General features: G+C 42.8%; 2 protein-coding genes across 3 annotated transcripts in view; one reads left to right on the forward strand and one right to left on the reverse strand.

The window, feature by feature from the left end:
- Positions 1-843: 843 nt before the first annotated feature.
- On the forward strand, positions 844-16,587 carry nrbp1 (nuclear receptor binding protein 1). Of its 2 annotated transcripts, none has more exons than XM_017456634.3 (18): positions 844-1,439; positions 5,553-5,897; positions 6,023-6,145; positions 7,719-7,820; positions 8,957-9,046; positions 9,147-9,187; positions 9,503-9,597; positions 10,601-10,684; positions 10,818-10,876; positions 10,967-11,062; positions 11,335-11,467; positions 11,688-11,775; positions 11,938-11,988; positions 12,185-12,320; positions 13,390-13,443; positions 13,530-13,593; positions 13,913-13,968; positions 15,991-16,587. In XM_017456634.3, exons 2-18 carry the CDS (start codon positions 5,655-5,657, stop codon positions 16,084-16,086), a joined length of 1,611 nt encoding a protein of 536 aa, XP_017312123.1. In that variant the 5' UTR covers positions 844-1,439; positions 5,553-5,654; the 3' UTR covers positions 16,087-16,587. The 2 variants fall into 2 exon arrangements, with proteins under 2 accessions (XP_017312123.1, XP_017312124.1); XM_017456635.3 differs by having other exon boundaries at positions 5,617-5,897.
- Positions 16,588-19,822: 3,235 nt separating this feature from the next.
- The window catches only part of si:dkey-12h9.6 (macoilin-1), an 18,249-nt gene continuing 12,927 nt past the window's right edge, over positions 19,823-25,144 (reverse strand). The window contains exons 10-11 of the mRNA XM_017456633.3: positions 22,012-22,186; positions 19,823-20,493 (exon numbers count right to left, since the gene is read on the reverse strand). Of these exons, the coding sequence (XP_017312122.1) occupies positions 20,306-20,493; positions 22,012-22,186 (363 nt within the window). The 3' untranslated portion in view covers positions 19,823-20,305. The remainder of the gene's footprint in view (positions 20,494-22,011; positions 22,187-25,144) is intronic.

A 25,144-nucleotide genomic window follows, 5' to 3' on the forward strand; every position in this document is an offset into this window, starting at 1 on the left:
ACGTTGCATTGTGCTATCTGTATTTTAATGTTAATTAATCAAGTATTGTAAGTGTTCGACTAGGTGTCAGGTATATCAGGTATATTTACATATGATTTAACAGTTGGTTGTGTGACTGTACGTCACTCCCTTCAAATGCTATTGAGCTTTAAATCATGGTATGTTTTGTGTATGGGCCCATTCTGTAGTGAAATACATGGCAATATTTATATATGATTTAATAGTTTATTTTGATAAATATCAGAAATCTAAGAGGTGTGTATCATACCTGACACCCAGATGAACACTGTACAGTTAGTTATATGACTGTAAGTCATTCCCTTCGAATGCTATTGAAGTCAGAAACGTGTTTAACAATGTCGTATGTAACTTTAGAGACGGTCCCTTAATTTCCGCGAATATCGAACATCCAACATCAAACTAACTTCATTCCAGTGACTGACTTGCATGTTTCACACTGCTCAAATTAGTTTTGATTACACATTAACATAAAATATCACATGCAGAATTTTAAAATAATTAATTTTATATACAGTATATACATGGAGGCTGTGAATGTACTCCCTACACAAGACAGCACTGTGCACACGAACCCGTATCCGTAACCCACGAAGAAGAAGAACAGCATCAGCACCGACTCGTTATTTTTTTTCCCTACCCATATTCGAATGAGATCTCTCCCCCGAGTCATGATTGGCAGGTTACACCAATCCGTGTTCGTGCTCTGCACTACGATTGGCTGCTAATTCGTATTCTCAAATGGTTTACCAATCATAGCAGAGCAGGCGGGGATATTCGTGGAATACGGGTGGGAAAACCGCGGCGGTGACTACGTTTCCGGACGGTAGTAGTACGGTGGAAGGTGTCGCTTCTGTATATATGTGTGTGTGTGTGTTGTGTGTGTCGCCATTTATATGTAGCGTTCGGCGAAATGTTCATCTCGACTTAAGCGATCATTTAAAAACAAGAAGCGTACAGTCGTCAGTTGTTTTTAAGACGCTGTACATCTTGTCGAATTGTCAGTTTGGTGTTTGTTTTAGACAAAGACGCTGTCGGTTAAACAGCTAGCTTAGCCTAGTTCTCGAGAGCTTAGCAGGTTGTACTAGCTTCAGCTCGGGGTTTAAAAATAACCCCCAATAACCTCAGTTTATTGTCATTAGTTTGACTAATTATCGGGTATATTTTAAATAAGAACATTCTTGGAGTTCAGTTGTCTGAGTTTGGTGGTTTAAAAAGAACCGAGTCAGTGTTGCTAGCATAACTAGCTTGCTCCATCACGCCCCTTTAGCTCTGCACAGACGCCGCTTTCCGCTTTTTATTTATTATTTATTATTTTTTTGCACAACATTGAGTTTGTGTAAGTGGATGTACTAGGGATAACATTTGGACGCTGATTTTGCGGCGAAGCTGGCGACACCGCACATCTCCGGCTGAACAAGGTGAGTAAAGCCTTCTAAACACTTTATTACCTGATGCAGAGATTGACTTTTATTATTATTATTATTATTATTATTATTATTTGAAATGTCCAGCACATGATCAATTAGCCTGTCTACCAAAACAAACATCTAGTCTGCAGTAGTTTTCCTCTTCAGTCCCCCCCCCCCACAACTCTCTTCACTACCTGAAAAGTCGCTCGGTGACGTCACACTCCTAATTTGCATACCGATTGTCTCATTTGCATGATTTTTTTGACGTGTAGGAAGGAAAATTGATCACCATCATACGATGCTCTGACAGAGATAGTAGAGGTACCATTCGCATGTACAATGTTTTTTTTTCCTTCTTCTTCAATGGGACTCTTAGCACTGCGTTTGCACCGCAGCTCTTGATGCCCGATTCCAGTTTGTTGACTAGATCCGACGACCCACTTACGTCTTCTTTTAAAAACCGACCCATATCCGATGTCGTGAAACAACCCGAATTAGACGTCACTGGAAAGGTTTAGGCGGAAAAGGAAGTAAAAACGGCGAAATTTGCGATGGGCGCAGAGGAAAATATAATACAAGGTTTGACTTTCTGGACCGTATTTAAAGGTGAGCGAAACATCGCTTCGTCTTCAGGCGGAGGAAAAGAAGAAGAGAGGCCTTGGTGAGAGTTGTGTTTACGCGGTTGGTGTCCACAACCATGAGTTGATGTCGCCATCGCTTTTTCACCCACGTACGACTCGCATTGACGGGGGACTATATGATCTGTCCGACGGGAGACTATCCGATCTGTCCGACGGGGCACTGTCCGGTCTGTCCGATATGGGAGGGAAAAAACGGAATTGGGTCACTTGAACCATGTAGTGTAAATGCGGCCTGAGAGACTAGACGTGGGTGTGTCCGGTGACGCAACGAAGTTGAGAAAATTTTGACGTTATGCAAATGTGGAGCGACTTGGTTTCACCACCCACTGATAAATGTTACTATGGCGACCTGTAGTAGGAACACCTACTCGCGACTTCATAGCTGAGCGACCGGTGACTTGCAGCGGTTTTAAATTGATGTGCGCTTTTTTCCGTTTATTGCTACGTTTACTGGTGTTGATCATCTGTGAAAAAAATTAGTTCCTGTTCTCGCTCACTTGCCTTGTAGCCTTACAGCAGCTGTAAACAAGATAATCCCTTACCAGACTGCCTTTCTTTTTCTCTCCCTGATTGAAAACGTAGTCACAAAGCGCTGACACTGGAGACTCCTTCCAAAACTGTTATAAAAACTTCAGTTATACGTGTTTTTCCCCTTTTGTTAAATATAATTTTTTTAAAATAAATCTTATTATTGTTATTAGTAGTAGTAGTAGTAGTAGTAGTAGTGTCCACCGTACAAACCACAGAGTGAGCGAGCTGTTACTATAGAAACGATAACGTGTAAGTGCGAGGACATTAATTAACACACACCTGTGATTACAACCGTCTGCTCAAAAAGTCGCTCGATTTATCGCTAGGCTCTTTGTTGAAGTCTAATTCAAATCTAGTTGGAATTGCTGTTCCTAGCACTTTTTTTTTGGGGGGGGGGGGGGGACACCCCTTCCCCCAAACACATGCACACTCTTTTAACACATCCGAATGAGCTCATAGTGTAATCATGGTACTGGCCATGAGCTGCAGCGTGAGGCGGATGTGTGAGAGCAGGGAGAGCACAAAGATGTGAAGTGGAGCAGCTCAGCAGGACTGGAACAGTTCGCTAACGCAGGCGAGAGGAACGAGTTCGACCAGTAAAGCAGCTCGACTTCTTCTGCAGGCATGAGTTTAAACCCCTTCTGCGTTTCTCTGGAAGATGAACGGTGATTAGTTTTACCGAGACGCTCACAGAAGAATCCCCTCCTTTCTGTGCTTCATGGTTCTTATCGACACGCCCGGTACTGAAAGTGCTCTACTGCCCCTGTGTACTGTAATGAATATTTATGCTTTAATACGAGTGCGGGAAAAATAGTTGAAGAGATTAAGGAGGTAAATTACTTTGTGCCAAACAGTGACCTAAACCTTGCAGACCGCATTTTAAACCCCCGTTTATTGGCACTTTAAGGAAACGACTGTGTGAACGTGACGTCGTGGGCGGTGTTTGATGCGAGTCTGTCGAGTCGAACGATCAGTTCGAGGATTTTTTTGTTCGGCGTACAGTTCGTCCAGGACGATCACACCGCCTCCTGAGCAATCTAAAAATAGCCAGTAGTCATTATTTTATAACCTGCGTGCATGTCTGTGTAGAGATGTAACAGTATGAACATTTCACATCACGATTATCGTGACCCAAACCATCACGGTTATCAGTATTACCACGGTATTGTTAAAATGTGCTGAAAATGTACAGAAGTACTCAAGCACACATTGAAATCATTTAAACAGGTTTTATATTTGACTATAAAATGATGGATGGTTGTCACTAGGCTTGCTGTGATAGTTGGCGTTATGCGACCGCACACCGATTTGGCCACATCACTTGCCCACCGCGGCACTGCCCCCACTGTCGCTTTGCTTTTTTTTTTTCGCCTCGCTCTTGCCGTCGGCCGGATCGCCTCGCTCTTGCCGTCGGCCGGATCGCCTCGCTCTTGCCGTCGGCCGGATCGCCTCGCTCTTGCCGTCGGCCGGATCGCCTCGCTCTTGCCGTCGGCCAGATCGCCACGCCCTTATCACATGATAAATTGAATCTAACTCCTGCTGATCTGTGCTGCGACTCTGACTTATTCGACTCGTGCTGAATTGAGCAGACGCATTCGGTTTTTAATTTACACTCATAAACAACATTGCATGCTGCGCCTGCGTCAGACTCATGCTGGGTGTGTGTGGACAGCATTTACCACTTTAGTGAAGTCACGATAATTAAATGTGATCCTAACCGTCAGGGAGTTTTATCATGAAACCGGTAACCGTTTCATCCCTATGCCTGTGTTTAGAAAAAAAAAAAAAATCTTTTCACACCCACCCCAACACAGCCTCCTATTGCCTGCACTGAAATACTGAAAATCCCCAGCGCAGACCCTTGGCTTGTTTAAATCACTGAATCAGACACTGATCTATTGAACGAGAGCGGGAAGATGCTCAGTCTTAACCAGAAAGATCCAGTGAATTGAACGCTGCTCTGTTGAATGACAGAGGAGCAAATAGCAGTCTTGACCATAATGATTCACTGATTTATTGAACAAGGGAGGTGCAAATCTGTTACAACTGAAATGATTCACTGAACAAGAGCAGCGAATCAGTCTTGACCGAAATGGCTCACCGACTCAAGCAACGATCCACTAAGCGAGAGGAGGAGCAAATCTGTTACAAGCAAAATGATTTATCGATTCATTGAACAAGAGTCGAGTGAATCTGTTACAACTGAAATGATTCACTGATTCTTTGAACAAGACAGCGGTGAATCTGTTGATGATTCACTGAACAAGAGATGAGCGAATCAGTCTTGACCGAAATAATTCACTGACTCAAACACTCGTCCACTGAACGAGAGAGGCGCGAACCTCTGTAAGCTCAGAGGTTAATGAACGACACATCCTAATTTTTTTTTTATCTGTTTAGAGTTACATTTTATTACCAGTCCTGCCCTCACCAGCCTCTATTTTTGCTTCCTCTTTCCTGAAGTTAATAAATGCAAGTTTTTCACGTTATGGAGAAAACTGTCCTGTAGCGGCACGCTTAACGGAAACGCTTTAACTCCAGGCTTCATCACTGACGAAGCCTTCTTTCGTCTTCGTTAGGCTTTAATACTGCGAGCAGCTTCCGCACTCGTCTCCTGGTAATGAACTGTCACTATAGAAATTATATAACGACCAGCAATTCTCTTCAGAAGCAGTACGGTCTGTAAAACAGGATGAATTATACAAGTTTAGAGCTTTTTACAAAAACCCTTGACGGGGGAATTTATAAAAGCATCCTAAAATTTAAAAAAAAAAAAAAAGCAGACAGGTTTTTTTTTTTTGTTGCTCTTTTCTCATTAAACTCGTCTCTGTTATGGTTCACTACTGACACATTCGATAGAGATTACGCTGAAAAACTGCCGAAGTGTTCCTTTAATTAATTACCAACATGCAGTCTGACACGTTTGTCTTTAATTCCCTCTGCTTTGCAGTTATTTGTCTCCCACCCTCGTGGTGCGAGCAATCCCGACCTGGTTTTTTTTTTGTTTTTGCAAGCCGAGCTCGTTCACAGAGCCGCTGGTTATCCATCAGTGATGTCTGAAGGAGAAGCAAAACAAGCTCCCGCTCCGACCTCCACCATGGAGGCGAAGTCCGAGGCAGCGGCCGCCGCTCCGACCGGTCAAGGCGTCTCGTCTGTGTCTTCCCCGGTGTCCACGGTAACGCAGGCTCCACCGGCACCTACGACGGCGACCGAAGACGAAGAAGAGGAGAGCGAAGACGAGTCCGAGATCCTGGAAGAGAGCCCGTGTGGACGCTGGCAGAAACGCAGAGAGGAGGTACCATAGCGTGACTGCTTTTTTTTTTTTTTTTTCTTTCTTCTAATGCAATAAATATAATAGCGCAATAATAGAATAAACTGCAAGTAAACATGATTGAACAAATTCTTACATTTATTTACCAGGTCAACCAGCGAAATGTTCCAGGCATCGACAACGCCTACCTGGCCATGGACACAGAAGAGGGTGTGGAGGTGGTGTGGAACGAGGTCATGTTCTCCGAAAGGAAGAACTTCAAACTGCAGGAGGTACGACTGAATCATCAGGGAAACACGCGGATATGTCCGCATCGAACATAAGATTCATTACAGAACTCAAATATAGGGTGTGGAGACATGACATTAACTCTGAAGTTCTCATAACCGTTTATTTAAGTCATTGAGCCCACTCCTATTTCCATCCATGTACACAAAGCTCCGCCCCCCAAAACTCATAGCGGTGCAGCTAGAGTCAGCGTTAACAAGGGCATCGCTCAGATATATTCGACCACTCGATAGCATGATGATTGACGAGGACATGAAGGGGTGTTCATATAAAAGGGGCGTGTCTATACAATGACAGGCAGGATGGAAATTTGAATACAAACAACCATCCTGGAACAGAAGGCAGGTTTCCAGCCTCGTTTGTTTATACATCTACATAATACACTTGTTCTGAGACAATGGCTTAAAGTATTATTTTTAAAAATAATTTCTACATAATGTTCAGCATTATTTGTAAAATTTAGACTTGCTGCACCTTTTAATTGTCGGCCGTTTGTGTGTATGATCGGACGTTTACTGTACCATTGACTTATTTATTTATTCAAAATACATGTTAAAAGGCACCATTGTCTATTATGTGATTATGCTTTCTTTTTTTTTTTTTCTATTTTTCTTTTTTTTTTTTTTTTGTCTGGCTGTCTAGTTCCCCAAAAGAATTTCGCAACCCGTTCCCTCTGGACTCCTGTCCTAAATCTCACCGCCTTTTCTCTGCGCAGATCGTTTTTGTTTTCGGTACAGTTTACTCCCTTTAGTAAAGCTTCAATTAAATTCAGTTCATGCGTTCAGCCATCTGTCCATGCTCTGTGCACACACTGCGCTCCTCTTAGCAGAAGCACATCCTGCACTTTTAATGACACAATAAAACGACCCGTTGGACTGGAATGTAGGAAATGCTCTACCGCTGCCGGATAAGCTCACGAGTTTTGGATCGTGAGTAAATCTGGCTGCTGGAATGTAGTAGATCTTTATTATAAAAAAAAAAATTAAAAAAAAATGTTCTCAGCTATGCACATGCAACATGACGGTGCTCCTGTTCTGGCACGTCTCGCTGAAAATTGTTATTTTTTTTGGGGACACGTATTGAGAGCATGCAACCTGCACCACCGTTTTGCCTCGAGGGTTTTTAAACCTTCACAAATAGATGCACCGTGACTACTAGGTCATGTACTAACAAGGTGAACTTGGATGGATCTGTAGGCGAACAAGACAAAGTCGTAGAACTTTCTAGCTTTTTCTTCACACCCCGTGCTTGTTATCTCTCCACGCTCCACATAGTCGGTTTCTATTTTTGAGCAGGGCTTTAATTAAGTACTGAACATACATTTGCGGTGCGTGAGGCTTTACTGTTAATTTGTGTCTTCTTAAAGAGACACCAACCCTAATTTTACAGTCAGCTAAATTCTAACTTTTGCTTAAACTGCATGCCTTTTTGTAGAGTTTTGCATTTCTGGCACGCGAAGAAAACATTTGATGGTATTCACGGACTCGTCGGCGGCCCCGATCGACGCGCGCCGTCGATCCCGGTTTTTCGGTAACGAAGCCATTTCTTGTATTCCAGGAAAAAGTGAGAGCGGTTTTCGATAACCTGATTCAGCTGGAGCATTTGAATATCGTGAAGTTCCACAAGTACTGGGCCGACGTGAAGGAGAACAGAGCCAGGGTAAGTGACCCGGCGTACACCTGGATTTGCCTAAGTTTTGTTTAAAAGCAGGTTGTTACAGTCCATTATGTGCTTCGTTTCAGAAGTCGGTGAGATCTGAGATCTGATGTGCTCAGAGCCCAATTTTGGCTTGTAGTGCTCGTAAATTGTCACGTCTAAGCTGTACGTGAGAATACAGCGTTATAGTTTTGATACTAAATGTGTAAATGTTTGCTTTGGGGCAACGAGACAAAAGCTTTAGCACGTGTAGTGAGAAATTGATATAGAGGGTGTCCGGAAAGCTACGCTACATGTTCATGCTACTTTCTCAGCGGGTTTTGCTCGACGTTGGTTTGTGACGTTTCGGACAACCTGTAAAATAATGGCACGGGCCAGAAGAGTGGCGTGAAATGAAAGCGATTTCACTCCGTGTTATCTGGCTCAGTATTCAAAGCGTTCCAGTGTGGTTTCTCTGCCCTTCATTTGAATGAAACCGGTGCCTCGTTATTGAACAGTAATCCACGGCAGGGTGGTGTGACGAAGTGGAATTACCGTTCTCACCCTGAAGTTGATTATTTTCCTTTAACAGCATGTCAGAAGTGTTTTATTTCTCTTACCATTTGGAAAAGTTTTAAAATGTATTAATGGACGATTTCTTAAACAGTGATTCCCTCACTAGCTTCTTTTTTTCTCTCCCCTCTTTCCCTTGAAGTAAATACGACAAAACGACGTCATGTTACATAGAGAACGTAAAGAAAGCATGAACTCCTCTGTCCCGAAGACTTAAAGCTACAGCGTTATCTCTGACTGACGGAAAACTACATATCGACAGGGATACATGTATTATTAGGCCTAGGTTATGTCGAGCCATCCGCCATACAAGTCCCCGTCGCTATAGAAACCATCACGTATCCGAGCGAGTGCGTTACCGTAAACCTGAGATTTTTCTGTAACGACGTTGTCTTATAAACCGGTCGATGTTACAGAAACCAATCGGGATTCAGCAGCGCTGTGGGATAAAACGCGTATCTATAAGTTTAGTAGAGTGGGAAAACCTTCTGAATATTTCTAAGAGATTCATGTGGTGGTTTTTTTTTTTTTTGTATTATTTTATGTTGCCGTTTAACCTGAAACGACTTCTCGTTCTTTCCCGTCAGGTTATTTTTATAACGGAGTACATGTCCTCAGGGAGTCTGAAGCAGTTTCTGAAAAAGACCAAGAAAAATCACAAGACTATGAATGAAAAGGTATGAATGGTTTTTTTTTTTTTTTTTTTTTAAACATTACTCTGCCAGATGAAAGTGAAGATGTGTTCAAGACAAATGTACTTTTTCCTCTTACCGTCAGGCGTGGAAACGGTGGTGTACGCAGATATTATCTGCTTTAAGGTCAGTTATTAACCCTTGCATTTCTTTCCTCTCTTAACTCTCTGAAGTGCTCCGTTTTTGCTAGTAGTGACTAACTGATTAGCTCGTATATGATTTCACATAAAGGACTGAATGATCAGGGGCACGTCTGACACGTTAAAGAATATCCAGTTAGTCGAATCTATATTCGTGCCGTGTTTAAAAACGGTCTAAACGCTAATATGTTTAATAAAAAAATGCAATAATACCACACACCATTTCTTTCTCCATGTGATGATGATGTTATTTCTCTTTAGTGTGCACTTCTTAACTTTTTTTCCCTTATTGGTCCTTCAGTTATCTGCATTCATGTGAACCCGCCATCATCCACGGGAACCTGACCTGTGACACCATCTTCATACAGCACAACGGCCTCATCAAGATCGGCTCAGGTGGGCCGCCGCTCGCTCTAGTACAAGGGTTCTTAGTTTGCGGCCTAAAAAAAAGGCACATTTTCAGTCTCGGTGAAGTTGAAAGAGCTTCGGAGACGCGTCTGCGTTTCCTGCTCGTCAGACGCGGTAAGCTGCGAACCCGGTTATACGCAAGTCAAACGATCGAATTCTCACACGTTTATTTATATACACGAGAAAGCGGTTAGTCAAAGTGATTCGAGCGCTTTATTCACAGCCAGGACATCAAGCGACCGAAAACCAACCACAAGTACGACATATAAGACTGCGTCGTGCTATTTGAGGGAAATAATCAGTGAAAAAATGACTGTTTCCACCCCGTTGATTTTTTATTTATTTATTTTTCTTCCCTCGTATAACAACACTTCCTGATAGGTTTTATTATTCTTATACCAAAGCATTTTCCCAACGCTTATAAATGTACATTTATTAAACGTTTATAGTTGCGTTTAACGTCGTAGAACGTCCACGAGACATGTTACTTCCTGTCGTCACTTACGTTGTAGCAGCCATAAACGGCAGTTCCTTCCGTGACATCTCTTCTTCCCTGTCGACGTTAATAAGAAAAACGCAGCTTGCGACGTTAGCGAGAATTTTTTTTTGTTGTTCATTTCTGACCGTCACAAAGCATTGACGCCGGAGACTCCTTCCATACACGTTAAATAAACAGTATCAGTACAGGACGGTATCCAATCTTCTTTGTTAAATAAATCTGTTATTACTATTCTTCGATCACGCGGTGCACCGCTGTAAAGCGTTACTATAGAGACGGTTGCGCGTTGGAACGGGCGCCTTGATATAAACTTGCGATTTGGATTACAGAGAGCAGAAAATTATTCGACACTTAATGACGAAACAGATCGGAGGGTTCAACAGCGCTGTGGCGTAACGATAAAGCAAACGAGTTTATAACGACTGACGTAGCAAATATGAAGCGGTTCTGAAGTGTTCTGTTAATGTTGTGATTCTCTGTGTATCTTCGCAGTCGCTCCGGACACCATTAATAATCACGTTAAAACATGTCGCGAGGAACAGAAGAGCTTGCATTTCTTTGCACCTGAATACGGAGGTAACGGACAAATTTATTTATTTATTTATTTATTTTTTCCCCCGTCACACTTAATTGCTTGAACACATGAGCATGGATTTAGTTGTTATCCTGTAAATGTCTCATTTTAAACATTTCTCTTCCCTACATCCAGTGGTTGCTAGCGTGACCACAGCCGTGGACATTTATTCCTTCGGGATGTGCGCCTTAGAGGTGAGCGGCGAGTCCGTGACGTTTGCGTTTCACTTCCTGGGAAATCTCGCTCCAGTCAGACGTTTTCATTTTCAATCTCTCTGTTCGTAGATGGCGGTGCTGGAGATTAGTAACGGCGAGTCGTCGTACGTGTCGCCAGAAGCCATTAACAGTGCCATCCAGTCCTTGGAGGACCCCCTGCAGAGAGTGAGTCATCCATCCATCCATCCGTCCGTCCATTCATTCAGTCATGCATTCCTGACATCTGTTGTTTATGTTAAGTAAGAGATCTGGCATCAGAAAAGCTCGTTTTTTTTAAATCGACCTTCCTTCAGAAAGAGCATCACAAGCTCTCCGGCATGCAGGGTAAATGGTTCGATATGTAGCAGGAAATTCTGCCTTTATTAGCGGAGTATCGAATGCTAGTTTATAAGCTCTACAGTGTGTGTAAGCTGTTGATTTTGTGTGCGAATCTGCAGGAGTTTATTCAGAAGTGTCTGGAGATAGACCCCAGTAAGAGGCCCACAGCTAGAGAGCTGCTTTTCCACCAGGCGCTGTTCGAGGTGCCTCAGCTGAAGCTCCTGGCGGCACACTGCATCGTCAGCCACCAGCGTGAGTCCCGTCTTCTCGACAAACCCGCCGTGTGCGATGAGACTTTTTTTTTTTTTTTTAAAATAGAGCCGAACAGGAAATGCCGCGGCTTTTGTTTTTGTAGCACTGGGGACTGTTTAACAGGGTGGCGTTTTAGTAAATCCTCTGTCCTGGGGTGTTTGTGCATTGGGCTTTAACACAAATCGGCACGTGATGTGAGTGAATCTGCTTTGTGTTGTAGACATGATCCCTGAAAACGCTTTGGAGGAAATGACTAAGAACATGGACCCCAATCGGGTGATCATGGAGATGAAGGAAGTGCAGCTGAAGTGAGTGTCGAGCAAGCAGCATGGAATGAGGATGTGAATCTGTGCAGAAAGATGAAACACACAAACAAGTTTACTAGATCAGTGTTGTGTGTGTGTGTGTGTGTGTGTGTGTGTGTGTGTGTGTTGAGTAAATATAACGTGTATATATCTCTGCTCTTTCAGGTTGTCCCAGTTTCCAGCACTTGAGCTTGACAAGTTCCTGGAAGATGTGAGGTGAGAACTAAAAGAGATAAAACACGTTGTTAACAGGAAAGTAATTAACGACGGGGGCGGAGTTACTGTTAACACCCTGAAGTTGATTCCTTACTAAGAACAGCATGTCCTGAAGTGTTTTATACTACAGCAACTTGCCATCGATCGCTCTCTTTACCGCTGTAAGCTAAAGTCAGGCGTATTTGTCCGCGTGTAGGAACGGGATCTATCCGTTGACGGCGTTTGGCGTGCCTTACCCACAACAGCCCCAGCAAGAGGCAGTGAAATCCCCCATCGTCCCGCCCTCTGTGAAAACACCCACGCCAGAACCTGCCGAACTGGAGACCAGGAAGGTGAGCAACACAAAGCCGTGGTGCAGGTTTAGGGTTTGACGATGTCCACGGCGTCACGAACACTCCTGAGCCGGTTTGTATCGCCGGTGATTTGCAAAGTTATACGAGGAAGACGTTTGAGCGCCTTTCCGTTCCTCGTTCACTCAACACCGTAGACGGAAACTCGGACTCGGTGCCGAGCCGATATCCAGTTTCTACCCGCCTCGTTCCTGCTCTCGATCGTATGTAACATGAGAGTTGTGCCACTTACGTGAGGTGTCGGTGGTGATATTTTCACCCTGTCGACTCTCCAGACTGAGGTTAAAATTACAGATAGAACGAGACGAAAAGAAGAGACTGAGTGTGGTTGAAGGGATTAGACGTTCCAACCCCGTAAGACTTCCGTTCAACTCCGGAAGACGAACGGAGACGTTTTTAATGAAACCCGGGAGATTTCCGTCCCTCCGCTTATAGTCCAAGCAACCAAAACTTTCGAGTTCATAAATGCGTCGTAAAAGTAATCCATGTCGACTCCAGCGGTTTAATCCCAATTTTATGAAGCGATACGAACGCTTTGTGCGCGCAAAGAATTTTAAATGAAGTCTTTATTCACGAAATATCTTCTCTTCCGCATAGATCTCAGACGCGCGTTCGCGAGAGAAATTCACGTCCTCCGCTACGTCGAAATCCTCAGACATCTTCGTTCCAAAGATCGTTCTAAGCGACTCGGTTTGCGTAGAGCGTCCCTCTTCCTCTGCTCCGGGAGCGCTGCACTGTATTAAAAATGTCTCCGTTCGTGTTCCGGGTTTTGGAACGACGTGCGCGTGAGTAATCGATGAGGGAATTGAAATTTTTGGGTGAACTAACCGTTTAACAGTTTGAGCATCACACGTTCTGACGTCAGGGTACTCCATGGGAACAAATACGTGCACGGTTTCCACTACTGTCGTGGAATGTCGATCTAAACGCCAGTCTCGTATGAATCGCAGCTCGATGAATAGCATGGCAGGTAGGCGTAGATTACGTCAAAATGGTGCCTTTGTGTCCTGCTCTTTTGCTGTGTTGATCAGGTTGTTCTCTTTTCTTCAAGGTGCTTCAGATGCACTGCAACATTGAGCCTGTGGAGGAAGGAGCGAAACATCATGTGAGGCTCCGCCCCCCCGCCCCGACACACACAGATATAGTTCACGGTTCAGACAAAGTCCTAATATGTTTCTTCTTCCTAAACAGTTGACCTTACTGCTCAAGCTGGAGGATAAGCTGAACAGGCATTTGAGTTGTGATTTGGCACCAAGTAAGTACGTGGAGTTTTGCATATACGGTGCCCCACAGCGGGGTTTGTAAACCCTGCCGCCTTGGAGTTTTCATTTCATTCCATCTTTATCCGTTACGGAGGGGAAAAAAAACCAAAACAAAACCCGTCAATTTTAGTTTAAATAATTATACAATAAGAATTGCTGCCACAAATGATGAAGCGATTTAATAGGGAGTAATGCTTTTAATCCAGCTGAAAAATGCTCAACCCATATTTCTCTAGGTTTTTAAACAGAACTACGAATTACATCTTGTATTAAAGCTCATGCTGCTTCGTTTATGACTCTGTGTGTGCGCAGATGAGAACGTGCAGGAGCTGGCGGTGGAGCTGGTCCAGCTCGGCTTCATCAGCGAGGTAGGTGCTTCAGCGCCGTCGGGTTTTTCCCGTCCTCTGACGCAAATCCCAATATCCGATTTCATGTAAATATTTGCGTCGTGGCTTTTATATAAACATTGTGTCATTAGAATAGCTTGTGATCGCATGCTAGCGAGTCTGTTTCAAATAAATAAATAAATAAAACCCCTGAATAATCAGGCTTGGGATATTAAATTTTAGGTGCTTTAGTGTAGATTTGTAAAGCAGTGCTTTTGGTATTCCTCCAGCCTGCTGGACAGATGCACGATATCGATCCGTTTTTATTAATCCCTCATGGGGGGGGCATGATGGTAAGAATATATCATGTCTGAGATGGTAAATACTTTTTCATTATAATATAAACGTGAGCGTATTCGTGTCATTACAGAGTGAATGGTAGTAGCACGGTGTGTAGTGCAGTAAATTTCAGAGAAACGTGCAGAACGACACGTCCTGGCGCAGCATATCGGAGCATTATTGGTAATAAAATAATCCTCGCTAATTGGCTGAGCGTAGTCATCTGTCCAACTTGGCTCTCGTGTGAAAGCTGATGCCATACCATCTGCCCAGCTCTCGCACTCATGCTGTTCCCTCTCTTATTTTCGTTCATTACTTTCATATCACCTTCTCCTCGTCCGTGTCTTCGATCTTTCGATCGGCGTCTCTGTTGCGTCCTGTAAAGCCATTTCACACGATCTATGGAGGATATTAAATGGTTCAGTGAAGCTACTGTAACTGGAGAGGTGCCAGAGTGTACAGTTTATGATTTAAAAAATGATTTATTTTTTTTTACCCCTCTCTATGGTGATGTGGGAGAAACCCGAAAACCACGCTCTCTTTCAGTAGATGGACCAAACGCAAAAAAAAATCTCCTAGCAGAAAAGCCAAATCACGTTAAAGTCGCACTTTTGCTTTGCGCCAACTTCATCTAGGTGAACTTTGACCCGTGGCTCGGTCCCATGAGTCTGTAGAAGACAAGAAGCAGGGATTGTGGTGTCTTTGGTCTTTCAAAATGAATGGCGAAGGACAGTCCAATCCGGACCGAGAGCTAAATCATTTGTGCTAGTTATCTGACACCTGGCGAAATGATTGTGTAAGCATTCGTGTACGAATGTATGGATCGGACATACACGTGCTCGTTCGTCCTACTGTGTTGGTAAGTGGACTGCAAAGATGTACAGCGCCCTCCATTAATGTTGGCGCCCTTGGTAAATATGAGCAAAGAAGGCTGTGAAAAACTTTCTTTATCGTTTAAGCTTTCGATCTTTTGAAAAAAAAAAATCACAAAAATGCTCTGCTCTTACAGATATCAAACAATTGCAAACACAACGCAGGTTTATTAAAAAAAAAAAAATCTTTATTTTTTATATATATATATATATATATATATATATATATATCAGCTAATATATATAAATATATTAGCTGACCAAGAATGTAGCTAGGTATTTACTGCTTACCTTAATCTGAGATATCCCGCATATAGACAGTTTGTATTTGCCGCCACTCCTGTATTTCAGTACCTAAACATTGTTCACAAGTGGAGACTGGAATGCTACTCGTCGTCGAGAGAACGGTCTATAGTTAACTTCTCAACGACCATTCCTGATCAGTGCTAGGCTTCCATTTTCCTCCTCATCACCACTCCCTGTCACTCTTTGTACCTGCGTGTCCACGTGCAGTTCTGCACTCGGGTCTCCTTTAGTGGACTAGTTCAACAAACAGACTTCATATTAAACCATAACGAACTTTCTTTTACTCTCACACTATCCGTCGTTCCCCAGATGAGGACGGGTTCCCTTCTGAGTCCGGTTCCTCTCAAGGTTTCTTCCTCATATCATCTCAGGGAGTTTTTCCTCACCACCGTCTCCACCGTCTCGCTCAATAGAGATAAATTCACACGCTTAAAATCTCCATCCTGTGTTTGTTTCTGCAAAGTTGCTTCGAGACGACGTCCGTTGTTAAACGCGCCACACAAATCGAATAGAATTGAATTGAATATCCGTTGTCTGTGTCGCGCAGGGCGATCAGCCGCGTCTCGCCACCGTGCTGGAGGAGGCCTTCTCGAAGTTCTACAGCCGTAACGGCTCCCTGAATCCTGTCACTGTTTCCTCGTAGCAGAGAGCTGGAGACGGGTGCCTGTGTTCTCCGCCGCGCCTCATCCTCACACACGGGACAGGACTGTAGCGCTTGATCGCTCGAAAGACTGGGTGGAAGCTGTGTTTTTTTTTTTTTTTTTGTCTTCCCTTTTTTTTTTTTTTTTTTTTTTTTTCTCTCTCGCGGAGACTGGATCAGAAGAACCCCGACCTGCGCTCACAAGACGATTCCTGCGTTTCTGTTGTTCTTCACGCCGCTCTAGGTGGCAGAAACCTTTGCCTGACGTCTGTGTACGTTTATTTCTCTCTGTGTAGCCACCTGCTTCTCTGAGAAACAGTTATTGTTCATGTCAGTATTACAAGCTGTGTTCTTTTTATTTTATTTAGTTTTTTTTATTTTTTATTATTACTTCCAGTATCTACATGGAATGGGTCATGGTTCAGGTTTTGTTTGTTTGTTTTTGTTTATCATCAGAACAAGCCCTTTATAGTGTTTTTTTTTTTTTGTTGTTGTTGTTTTTTTTTAAAAGAAGCGCGCTTACGATTCGGTCTCGCGTCCCGCTCTTTAAACGAGAAGGAACCCGTCGTTTACGGCTTTGGCAAGTTCTCACGACGCACCGCGTGACCTGGTGGTTATCGTTCGAGCTTTTAAAGGTGCAATGGTTTAAGTTTGTTTCTTTAACTTTATATCTGCTTGAAAAGGTCAGAAAACGAAACAACGGCATCATCAAGCCACCGTTCGGCATCTCCTATTGGTAGTAGATTTCTTCGTAACCCTGTGGCAGATGCATCCCAAAGATATGATTAGGTGTTTATTCTGTTGCAAGGGCTTTACTGCGCGGTAATATGCGCTCCACCGCGATTGCCGGCGCTTTAAAGGAAAGATCTAGAAATTTACTAGAGCATTTTTATTACAATTATACAGAATTAACTGTGGTTAAATGCAAAATTCATTTAAGCAAATACTGTGAAAGGGTGGGGCTGTCGTGTTGTTTTTTTTTTTTTTCGGGGGGGGGGGGGGGGGGGGGGGGGTCTAGCAGATTATTTATCATTTACATTATATACGTAATGTTGTTCAGACGTGTTTCAATCTCAGCGTTTTAGCAACTATTTGTGAATGTATGAATTCCTTTCATTTTTGCTGTATATTTTTATTTTTTACCAACAGGGTGTGTGTTTTTGCGTGTGAGGAAAAGGCACTCGTTTGTTATTGTTTTATCGTTGTTGTTGTACGTCCCGTCCCGTCCCCCGCTACTTTCACTAATCTTAAAAACGATGGTTTGTTAAAAATGTGCCTTCTACAGATGAAGAGTTGATTCTGGTTTGAAAAGGAGGGCTTTCTTTTTTTTTTTTTCTTTTTTTTCTTTTCCCAGCGCTCGTTTTGCTTTCGATGTGCGTGCACGGATGAACAGGTCCGTCGCGCTACCTTTCTCTAACACTCGGATGCAGAACATGCTTTTCACGCCTCTGAAGGTAAAGTGAGTCTGTCTTTTTTTTTTTTTTTTTTTTTTTTTTAAAAGCCAGAGGAAGGTTTGAAGGGAACGTTACGAAGATCTGTACGAACTGAATAGAAATGTTTCTCTGTGGTTGCTGGTGTTTGGGTAAAGGAAAGACCCAGCTTGCTGCTGGTTTGCACACTTGTAAAGCATTTCCCCTCCCCAGCGCGCACGCACACTCTCACACTCACACTCTCACACTCACACATATATACTGAATATCAACACACTTGGGTTGTGATTGTGTTGGGCTTCTGAACAGGATTTGCTGTGAAAATGTCAAAACGGTTCAAATACAAGGATCTGGTTTCAGAGCTGTTAAGAGCTTGTCGCATCCTTTCTCGCCTTTTAGTGTTATTATCAAATTCAGACTAGCAAGGTTTGATCGGTTGGTCAGTCAATCAGTCGATCAGGTCAGACTTCGTGGCATTAACGAAAGTATATCACGTAAACCAGAGGTGATCTCGTGGAGTTTTGATCAGCTAGGAAACAACCCCTCGTGCTGTTTCATTCAGGTTAAAGAGCATGTACTGATCTTCCATGGAAGTTCTTCAGAAAACTAACGATTACAAAAACACCCAGAAGAAAAGGGACGCTTTTGTTCAGAAGCACATCATAATCCTGTGGCAGAAATCTGGAAACAATTGTAATGTCCAGTTTTCCGCTTTTCTCTCTCTCGGAACAATCATATACACACACACACACACACACACTCACACAAAAACACAGCTAGTAGCTGATAACTGCTTTTACAACCCAGTTTTGTTTCTGTATCTTTTCCACAAAAAAAAAAAACGCACCATTTCTTGATGATAAAGGCGACACTTCAAGTTTCTGAGTCTTGTCTTGTGAGTCATTTGAAACACAGTATCGCATGAGTAAAAAGGCGTAAAGAGAAAAAAACGCTTCTTAAACAGTCTGTGGTGCGTCGATTTACAAGCCTAGGTCTGCTTTGAAGCGAAAAAGGGAAAACGTTCAAAAGCCGAAAATCGACGAGCCAGTGAGAGACCCGGAGTGCACGCTTTGCTGGAAAATCCCAACAAAATGGCCGTGTTCCATGTAAAAACATGCACCGTTTACGTTCTAGCAGCTATAAATATCCGTTCCTTCTCCAACCACTCTCTTTCTCTCTGAAATAAACGTGAAAACAGCTTCTCAGAGGAACCTGTCTGTCTTCAAGGCTTCGGTTTATCCGAACGTTGGATCGGACCACATCCGAATCATTTTGGTGCTGAAATGAATCGATTCGTTACTCAGCTTTAATGGGACGTTTTCGATTCGATTTGATTCGATTCGACACCACTGAATCTATTATGATCCGATATGCTTGGTTTTAGTAGCCTCCAACTGACGTGACCTGCTTTGTACAGAATCTGCAGTAGGCCTTCCGTTAATCATCAAAATGGTGATGACGTACAGCCGGGTGCATAAGTATTTGGACAGTGACGCGTTGTGTGTGATCTTTGCCTCCGTACACCGGTGGATTTAACATGAAGCAATCGAGAAGCGATTGAAGTATTCAAGGGGTTTATCAAAAAATATTGCATTAACGGTTTAGAAATGTTCACAGGCTCAAAAGTAATTGGACACGCCAACTTAATTTTACGTATAAGGATTATTTTTAATTCTCGGATGCGAATCCTTTGCAGTCAGTGACTCGTCGGGGTCTGGAACCCCTTCCTTCCTTGAGATGCTCGTTTAAAATTCTGAAAATTGTGCCGCTGTCCAAGTACTTATGGACTCGACTGTATCGGAGTCGGGGCAATTCACCTTGCTAGCGTATTAAATCTTTTTTTTTTTACGCACCTTTCCTTAATTTATACAGCCGATTTACGATCGCCGTCCCGATTCGTTCCGGTCGTCGCCTTTCAGAAAGGCGTGCGGTTTGAAAGAGAGAGAAGAATGGTTTTTATTTTATTTTTTACATATTTTTTTTTATTTATTTTTTATTACTTGTTCCAAAAGATCTTGGAAGAAAACATTAGCCCTTGCACAAATGCACAATTAAACATCAAAAACTGAGTATTTTTATTACTCAGAAATCAGCATGCAGACCAAGACCATCAATTATTCTGTATCTCTTATTTCAGGTTAGGTGGGGGGGGGGGGGGGGTTACATCAAGGCAGAAAAATAAATATCTCATAAAAAACACCTCATCGACACGTAAAAAGGCGACAGGTCCAAAGACGTGAAAACGTACAAATTGAGAAGAAGTCAAATTCCTTTACAATGCGTGTAATGTAAAAAGGAATACAAAACCGTACAAAGCACTTTATATTCACATTACTGACATTAGGTATTGGCTTTTTATTGTATGAATATTGTATTGAGGCACAACATGAGCCATTGAGCCTGATTTCCTTTTATTCTTTTTTTTATTTTTTTTTATTTTTTTTATTTTTTATGAAAATAGTCACTGACTCCAGCTGAGACTCAGCGGGGGGGGGGGGGGAATTTGTCCGAATGCCACTGCTGTAGATTAGAAGTAATTTAACGAGGAGTTCAGGATTGAAAATAATTAGCCGGTGTTGCTTTGTGTACTCCTGTAGCACCACAAATCAGACGTACAATCAGCTTTGTGTCCTGGAGAACCTCTGGCTCAGAGCCGTAAACTCGTCGGCTCTCGGTCCGGTCAGCGAAACTCCCGACAGTGCGTTCCCCTTTATTCGGATCGTCGGGACAAACCGAAGCTTTTTAACTGGGGGAAAAAAAAGCCTTCCTTTTGTGTCTTTCGCTGTGATTGTTTATTTCTTCAGACACTGGTACATGAGACCTCGCGGGTTCAGGACGTAGCGCTCCGAGTTGAGGAACTTGAGGTACTGTGGAACGGTTGAGCGCGGAGCCACGTAGGACACGCCTGGAGAAACGGCCATGACCTCGGTGATCTTCTGTTTCATCTCCTTGATCTCCTGGTCCTGCTTCAGGAGTTTAACTGCAGAGGAACAGGCACAATGGGTGGCTCAGATTAAGGAAAGATGACCAAAAAAAAGCAGGTGTCATCAGCTCGTGTGTTAGTGGTGTGAGGAAGAGCTATTCGGATTATGTTATGATCAAAGGTAGAAACTATCGAGTTTGGACGAAGTAGCTAAAGCTAGCTGTTTTTAAAAATTCAAATGCAAGCTAGTGCAGCTCCTCCTTACGCCGTTCCCTTAAAAACCACACCCACAAAATGGCGCTCGACCAGTATGACCGTTTGCACTCCAATTCGGTGCCAATTTGACCAAGAACTGTCAATATGAACTGTTGTCATTTTATATAGTTAGCAGGAACCACAGCACTATGGATTTCTCGATTATGATTGGTCAGAAGGTGGTAATTAATTAGCAGTTTGGCTACAAAGGAAATCATAGGTTTATATCCATGCGCTTCGTTTCTGTAGTGAGGAGCTGTTTAACATTCATGGAAGGAGTCTCCAGTGTCAGTGTTTTGTAACAGAGGTAAAAACTCATTTGAAAGAACAGTGCGCTAGATCATTTCATTAATGTAGAGAAGGTGGTGAGGGAATGACAGATTTCCATTTACAGATATCTAATGGATTATAATGGTTTTCCGGTGGTCTGTAATGGTATTTAAATGGATTGTGTTGTTTCTAATGATTCCTGATGGCTCATTACATTTTTTTTTTTCCAGTTGGTAATCATTTACCAATGATTATTATTATTATTATTATTATTATTACCAATGGGTTCTGGTGGTATTTAATAATAACCTAATGGAAACCTATAGGAATGTGATGGAGACTATTAAGCCAGTTCCTATTAAAGGAGTCATGACATGTTTGATTACATTGAAGTCTTAAATGTAAAGGACACCATGTGTGTGTGTGTGTGTGTGTGTATGTGTATATATATATATATATATATATATATATATATATATATGGTGTCCTTTACATTTAAGACTTCAATGTAACCACCCACTGCTATGATTGGTTAACAGCTTTGCATATGAATTAATTATCAACGCTTCCCGCCGTAAGACGTGTGGAACTGTTTGAGCGCCGGTGGGTGGGGCCAACGGTGCAATGATGTAAAAGTAGGTGTCGTTGTCTTGTTGTAGGGGCCGTCGTATGCAAATGTTTTGCCCATACGACGTCACAAATCCCTCCACATCCAAACGAGCCGTTTTTGGTTAAATAAAGGCTCTTTTTGCACTGAGGAGGACGTACTAAACTGTGAAACTTGCAGGAAGTTTTAATGGTACAATGACCTTTTAGTATGTCAAAAGATGAAGGAAAATTTGGCTTCACATGCCGTGACCCATTTAAGCTCCTACAATGTGATGGAAATCAAAGATTTTGCTCGTGGGTTGTAATTTATTTATTTTATTTATTTTACAGCAGTCTCATTATTTTATCCTGAAGGATTAAATTAAAACATCTCTCTTTAAAACTCATTGAAGTCGTGATGGTAATCTTCGAAACGTTTAGGTTTTCATGAGAGTCACTAACCCTGTGCTATCTCCAGCTGTCTGCGAGCGTCCCCCAGCGCCGAGAACAGGTCCAGTTTGAGGCGTGTCTCTGCGCTCAGGTTGTATTCTAAATGCTGAGCTTTATCCTGCAGAGAGGAGAGAGCGGAGAGCAACGCGTCGGCCTCCTGCTCTGTACACCTGAGCTTCTGCAGGGACTGAAAGCAAGCAGGAAGACATCGGGAATGAGATGTACACATCAGCGTAAGGAGGATTGACATGGATGGAGCTGTGGGGTTTATTTTTATTTTTTTAATAATAGAGTTTACAGCTGCTCATCCTGAATTTCATTTCTGTACTCTGTTCGTGAGCTGAAACTGAGACTGGTGGTTGTTATAAGTTTTGCAAATTCAGTTAATCTTCAGTTGAAAAGACTGAAGGGAAGAGAAGAGAGGAGGATAAAAGGGGAGGAGATGGAAGAGGAGGATTGAAGGGAAGGGAGGAGAAAGAAGGATTGAAGGGAAGGGAAGGAAGGGGAAGGGAACAGAGGAGAAAAGAGAAGGATTGAAAAGAAAAGAGGAGGATTAAAGGTAAGGGAGGAGGACTGAAAGGAATTGAAGGGAAGAGAGGAGGATTGAAGGGAAAAGAGGATTAATCAAGAGGATTGAAGGGAAGAGAAGAGGATTGAAGAGAAGACAGGAGCATTGAAGAGAGGAGGATTGAAGAGAGGAGGATTGAAGGGAAGAGAGGAGGATTGAAGAGAAGAGAGGAGGATTGAAGAGAAGAGAGGAGGATTGAAGAGAGGAGGATTGAAGGGAAGAGAGGAGGATTGAAGAGAGGAGGATTGAAGAGAAGAGAGGAGGATTGAAGAGAAGAGAGGAGGATTGAAGGGAAGAAAGGAGGATTGAAGGGAAAAGAGGAGGATTAAACAGAAGAGGATTGAAGGGAAGAGAGGAGGATTGAAGGGAAGAGAGGAGGATTGAAGGGAAGAGAGGAGGATTGAAGAGAGGAGAATTGAAGGGAAGATAGGAGGATTGAAGGGAAGAGAGGAGGATTGAAGAGAGGAGGATTGAAGGGAAGAGAGGAGGATTGAAGGGAAGAGAGGAGGATTGAAGAGAGGAGAATTGAAGGGAAGATAGGAGGATTGAAGGGAAGAGAGGAGGATTGAAGAGAGGAGGATTGAAGAGAGGAGGATTGAAGAGAGGAGGATTGAAGGGAAGAGAGGAGGATTGAAGGGAAGAGAGGAGGATTGAAGGGAAGAGAGGAGGATTGAAGAGAGGAGGATTGAAGGGAAGAGAGGAGAATTGAAGGGAAGAGAGGAGGATTGAAGGGAAGAGAGGAGGATTGAAGGGAAGAGAGGAGGATTGAAGGGAAGAGAGGAGGATTGAAGGGAAGAGAGGAGGATTGAAGGGAAGAGAGGAGGATTGAAGAGAAGAGAGGAGGATTGAAGGGAAGAGAGGAGGATTGAAGGGAAGAGAGGAGGATTGAAGGGAAGAGAGGAGGAACGAAGAGAAGGGAACTGTAAGTGTAGATGCTTGTGTACAGAGCGATGCAGGATGAGCAGTCCGGATTTATCATGTATAACATTTAATGATTCACATTCAAGCTCGGTGAAAATATCAAATCACAACACACAATATACAGCGAAGTGCAATAGTTTGTACACCCTTATTTGAAAATAGTCACACTAACGGCCTTTATTTGGAGTTTGGTTTTACCGTCGTCCTTTCACGATCACAAATAAAAGTCACTTTTACAGAACCCTGTGGCAGTTTGGAAATATTTTCCTCTCCGCTTGGATCGCGTGTTTGTGTGCGTTTGTTTTTACGGCTATCTTTTGATCTCCTTTTCCGTCTCTATAAACTTAATTTGGTGGTAACGTGAAGTTTTCCGACACGGGAAAGTCTTCATTAACATCACACGCCGCTTTTATTTTGTCGTTTTAATTTCCAGAGCGTGCACAAAAAAAAAAAGAGAGCGTGGTAACAGAAGAACTGTTGATAGTTCCTGTTCTCACTTACGTTACAGCAGCTAACTTGTTTCATGGACATTCCATGCCTTTAAATGTAACTATAAATGGATACAAATATAACAATTAAGAACAATCTTTAATACATTTTTTTTTTAATGTACTTCTGGACAAACTGCTGTGGTATAAGAGGAATAAAACACTCCGGGGATGCTCTGTTATTGGGAAATAACCAACTTCAGGGTGGTAACAGTAACTCCGCTTCATCACAACATCCCATCATTGTTTGTTTATTTTCCTATAACTGCGTGCACCAAAGTGTTTTATTCCTTCCTTTAAGTTGCTTAACCACTGATCACAAAGCACATTTGTTCTGGCGTGTTTTCATAAAAACGACCTTTAAGATCAGTGGAACAGTGAGGATTGCTGTGGGTTGTGACGTGAAAATACAATCCCAATACAGCCGATCGGAAAACAGCGTGATTATTGGTTAATTTAGTGTTCAAATCTAACCAATAGGAGGCGACTATGCTTCAGGACGCTTTGCAGCTTGATAATGGACCTCAATTGGTTTTCCGTATTAGATAGCAAAATAAAAAATGATGTGTACATCTGGTACACCGAACATTCATTTCATAGTCCGTTAGTCGCAATTTAAGCTTTTCGGTGATATTCTGTGGGTAAATGTTATCCACACAATCGCTGAACAAAAAGGGCTCCGATCTTGAAAGGCATGCTTTATGCTGTATATGGCACTTTAGTATGTGCAAGAGTCTGTACACTCTTTAGACTTAAAAAAAAAAAAAAGGAAATCGATCGTTCGTTTATTCATTCATCCTCAGGAGGCGTTTTATCCTGGTCGAGGGTCTAGTGGATCCCAGGATGCACTGGATTTAAGACTGGATTGGGACGTCCAATCAGCACAGGGCACCATTCGTAGACACACGCACTCATTCATACCTAGAGGCAACTGAGAGGAGAATTTAGTCATCGGTTCACCTAATGGCTTGTTTTAGTGCGGTGGAAGGAAACTGGAGAACACCGCGGGAACATGTGGAAACTCCACAAAGACAGGAACCCGGGCACAGGATCGAACCGGAGCTGTGACGTGGCGATGTGACGCAACCCCTCGGCGACCTCAAGCAAGGTCAACAGGTGAAAACTTTACATTTCGTTTTTTTTTTTCTTTCCCCAAAAGTGGTGTAAA

Source organism: Ictalurus punctatus, chromosome 25 (genome assembly GCF_001660625.3).
Source record: "Ictalurus punctatus breed USDA103 chromosome 25, Coco_2.0, whole genome shotgun sequence".
In the NCBI taxonomy this organism is placed as follows: Eukaryota; Metazoa; Chordata; class Actinopteri; order Siluriformes; family Ictaluridae; genus Ictalurus; species Ictalurus punctatus.